Genomic DNA, 3,997 nt, shown 5'->3' on the forward strand with positions numbered 1-3,997 from the left:
CTCGGAAGAGTTACTCGACGGAAACTTTTCAATTCTCGAACTACTCGACATATCGATTGTCAGTAAAATAAAAGAAATGCAGGAAAATGTAGACATAGTTTGAGAGAGTGATCTCTGGTAACTGACATTGTGCAATTTTTATTGTGAACTACCTAACCGAAACAAAATGTAGCAAATAAATAAACTCGAACACCTTTTAATACACCTAAAGTGTTGAAAAATAAAAATAAAAGAAATAATAATAAAGCAAAACTTTTTCCTGATTCTTCGACTCCTCCCGCGTTGGGAGCGAGGTAACTCTTACTGAGGTCAAAGAACGAGCCTTTTTCTCCTTTTTTTTCCGGACTGTTCTGTAATTGCCAAAATTTTAGCTCACCTGCATTTGTCATGGCTCTATTTGATTTATCTCATTGCAAAATGCATAAGTTTTCTCCAAAAAAAAGATGAATCTTCTAAATTTTCCTCAATCATAACGATAGGATAAGATGGAAAGTTCTCACTTAAGATGGCTACACTAATCGGCTTTTCATTATTAAAAGTTCTAAAGGATATATATAGTTTCCATACATCATTGATCTCCCACCATTCAGCTTCACCATATCAAACTTTGCCTATTGTTATGGTTGGGATTTTTTAATACAATGGGCCTTTTGTTATCCATCCTTAGGGACTTTTCTATTTAGTATCACAAGCTTTTACTCGGCTTGATTCGGATTCATTCGGCAATTATTACGACAATAAACCGCTCTAACAGTAGATATTTCAAATATAATTGGTTATGACGCCTAGTTTTCCAAAATAACCAAGCGATGTTGACGGGTAAACGAAAACTGACAACGCAGATCACAGATCCATAGGGCAATTTTATTAACATGGGCTTTTCTTTCCTTAACGTTTTCATAATGTTCACGCAACGCTATGGTTCATTCAACAACTTTTGAAATAAAATCTTACTCAAGGTGCTGGCTTGGCAAAACCGATCTGCACTGAAGTAAAAAGTCTGTTCCAAAAAAATATACAGACGAAGGCAATCTCGAACGCGCTGGGCTTCTAGGCAGTATGAAACGATGCCTTTGAATGATATAGGGTAGTGATAAATTTGACGCGATCGTCAATTCGATAAACCGAAAAAAAGCACTGACTATATGGTTACTTGACTAAACCTCGGCTGCAAGACGGCTGAAGACACCTACAACCAAACTCTACTTCAACTCAACTCTGTTTACAAACGCTTTTGCACTATGGTCTGAGGAAATAATTATAGAAGGGTTAATTTCATATCATGAAACATTCAGACGGAGAGACGAAGAGGGGCGCGATCGCGAGAGGTTAAAAAGACCAGTACCCGTAATATGATTTTGACAAATTTACCCTCTTGAAACAGACTAGTAGCGTATGTAGAATGGACAAAATTCTATGAAATTGGACAAATGAACAAAAGGAACGTTTGTCAATATTTTTCTTTTTTTTTTCTTTTTCTTTTCTTTTTTTTTTTTTTTTTCATGCAATACCTTCCACTTAGCTGACTCGGAAGAGTAACTCAACGGCAACTTTTCAATTCTCGAACTACTCAGCATATCGATTGTCATAAAAATATAAGGAATGCAGGAAACTGCCGACATACTTTGAGAGAGTGATCTGTTGTGACTGACATTATGCAATTTCATATTTCTGTTTACCAGCTTCGTTCACCTCGAATAGAAGATAATAGAACAGATTTTACTTCTACCGAATTCAGCATCTATCAACTTCGTTTCCTTGCGTGGCGAAAAAGTGATATTTCACGCATACTGCAAATGCCAGTGCGAAATGCGGTTTCGCTTAATGGGTCGAGGAATACCATTTGTTTCACGTGATCCGCCCTTGAAGTGAGTCCTTTTGCTTCATGGCTTTACAAACGAGGCATATTTTTCGTAAGCTGCATCCAATGTTTCTGCGGTAAGCGCCGTTTTGTTTAAATGTTTGGAAGAACGCAATATAAATCAAGTCATCCACGCTTGAAATTGGCTGTTTTGCTTCAGAGCTTTAAGAAAGAGGCATATTTCCCGTATACTGGACTTCATATTTCTGTGTAAAGCGTATTTTTGCTTTAAGGGTTGAAGAACGAGATTTGAAGTCATCCGCGCTTGAAGAACGAGGTATATTTCAAGTCCTTCGCGTTTGTTATGGGCTGTTCCGCTCCATGGCTTTAAAATCGATGCATATTTAGCCATATACCACGCTTGCTGCATTTGTCTACGTAAAGCGTCGTAAGTCGCTGCAAGTCATTCGCGCTTGATATGAGCTGCTTTGCTTCAAGGCCTAAAAAAAAGGCATTTCCCACGTACACTACATTTGACATCGTTTAAGTAGAAAAGCGAGATGTATTTTTCGTTGTCCGCGCTTGAAATAAGCTGTTTAGCTTCCTGGCCTAAAGAACGGGCCATATTTCATGCATACTGCATTTGTTGGCGTAAAGCGCTGTTTTGCCTAAAGGCTTGATAAACAAGTTTTACTTTCAAGTCATTCGCGCTTAAAACGAGCTGTTTCGCTTCGTGGCATTAAGAACGAGGCATATCTGGTTTATACCGCATTTGTCTGAGGTTAGGTTTATCACAAGACCAGTAATTTCGATGAACATGGATGGACTCCGCTGGATTCCCATTGACCCCATTGAGTTCCATTCGACGAATAGGTATCGGTGAATACCATCGAAGAACATTTCTGCCCTCTCTGCTTTTTATCTGACTTCCGGTACTCTTTGGCGTCAAACGTATCTTGCATTTGTTGGAAGGTGTTACGAATAGAATCCTGCTTATTCCATCGAAAACTACGTTGCCATTTTTGTGTATTAGAAATGTATGGCAAAAAGACGATATCTACCCTTTATCTTTTCTTTTCTTTGTTTTTTTTTTTACATTTTTAGTAACATTTGAAACTGCGCTTTGGAAAATGTGCCAGTTGGGATATAGGATTTAAATCCTACCATTTTAACCTCAGTTGGAGTAGTAGAACTTTTCTAACTCTATCTGGAGCAAAGAGTGAAAGGACGAGCTTATCACCGGAGTTAACAAGAGAGCACTGTAAATAACAAGGTTTTTAAGGTCTTATCCGATACAATCCAGTAAAAATTAACTTATGAATGTGCTACTTACAGTTCAGTCAACTTGGAGTTGTTATTGAAGATTCCAGGTGGTAGCTGCTTGATTTGGTTTCCATTTAAGTACCTACGAAATGGACATATAACTGAATATTTGATCTCACCTTTATGGGTTATCATAATTCCTAGGTGAGTCTGTGTCATCGTGTCCTTTTAACCATTTCTTCGCTGAATTAGAGCTTGTTAAATTAAACTGGGTATGGGTCAAAATATCATTCAAAATATGTTGTGAAATACCCTAATGTGCAACGCTGATATTCAAGAGTCCATAGGGGTAGAGAGTAGGAGGAAGATGGAATTCACCTATTTTTCTCTATGTGAAAAGATAGAGGGGCCGCAGTCAGGATAAAACATCGTATAAAATTTAAAAAACGATCTCTGGCTAAAACTTTTAAAAAAATACGAGCTTTCGGCTGTTTGCGCTACAGCATTCAACGGGTAAACCCCGTTTACCCGTTAAAGGCTGTAGCGCAAACAGCCGAAAGCTCGTATTTTTAAAAGTTTTAGCCAGAGATCGTTTTTTAAATTTTATTTTTCTATACCTGTCAAGTTCAAATTTCCTTTCCAATAGCTAAGATTTGAACCCTTCAGCGATGGGTAAAATGCGTCTCTCTAACCAATAGTATCTAATATGTAAGAATAACTGAGTTACTCACAATACTGTTAACTTGGTATTGTAAGTGAAGATACCAGATGGTAGCTCTTCCAGCTGGTTGTCATCCAAATCACTACGAAAAAGATGTACACTGCATATAAGTTCTATTCTGCGTTAGTAAAAGCCAGGTTCCTTATTCTATTCTGGTTTATTAAAAACTGATACGATAAAGGAGACCATAGCATACCATAACATACCCTTAT

General features: G+C 37.6%; 1 protein-coding gene across 1 annotated transcript in view; it reads right to left on the minus strand.

The window, feature by feature from the left end:
• Positions 1–1,503: 1,503 nt before the first annotated feature.
• LOC149050948 (uncharacterized) overlaps positions 1,504–3,997 on the minus strand; it is a 36,276-nt gene continuing 33,782 nt past the window's right edge. Inside the window, exon 8 of the mRNA XM_089193513.1 lies at positions 1,504–3,206. Within this exon, the coding sequence (XP_089049639.1) occupies positions 3,131–3,206 (76 nt within the window). The 3' untranslated portion in view covers positions 1,504–3,130. The remainder of the gene's footprint in view (positions 3,207–3,997) is intronic.

The sequence above is a fragment of the Pocillopora damicornis genome, chromosome 2 (assembly GCF_964200805.1).
Source record: "Pocillopora damicornis chromosome 2, jaPocDami1.2, whole genome shotgun sequence".
Lineage (NCBI taxonomy): Eukaryota > Metazoa > Cnidaria > Anthozoa > Scleractinia > Pocilloporidae > Pocillopora > Pocillopora damicornis.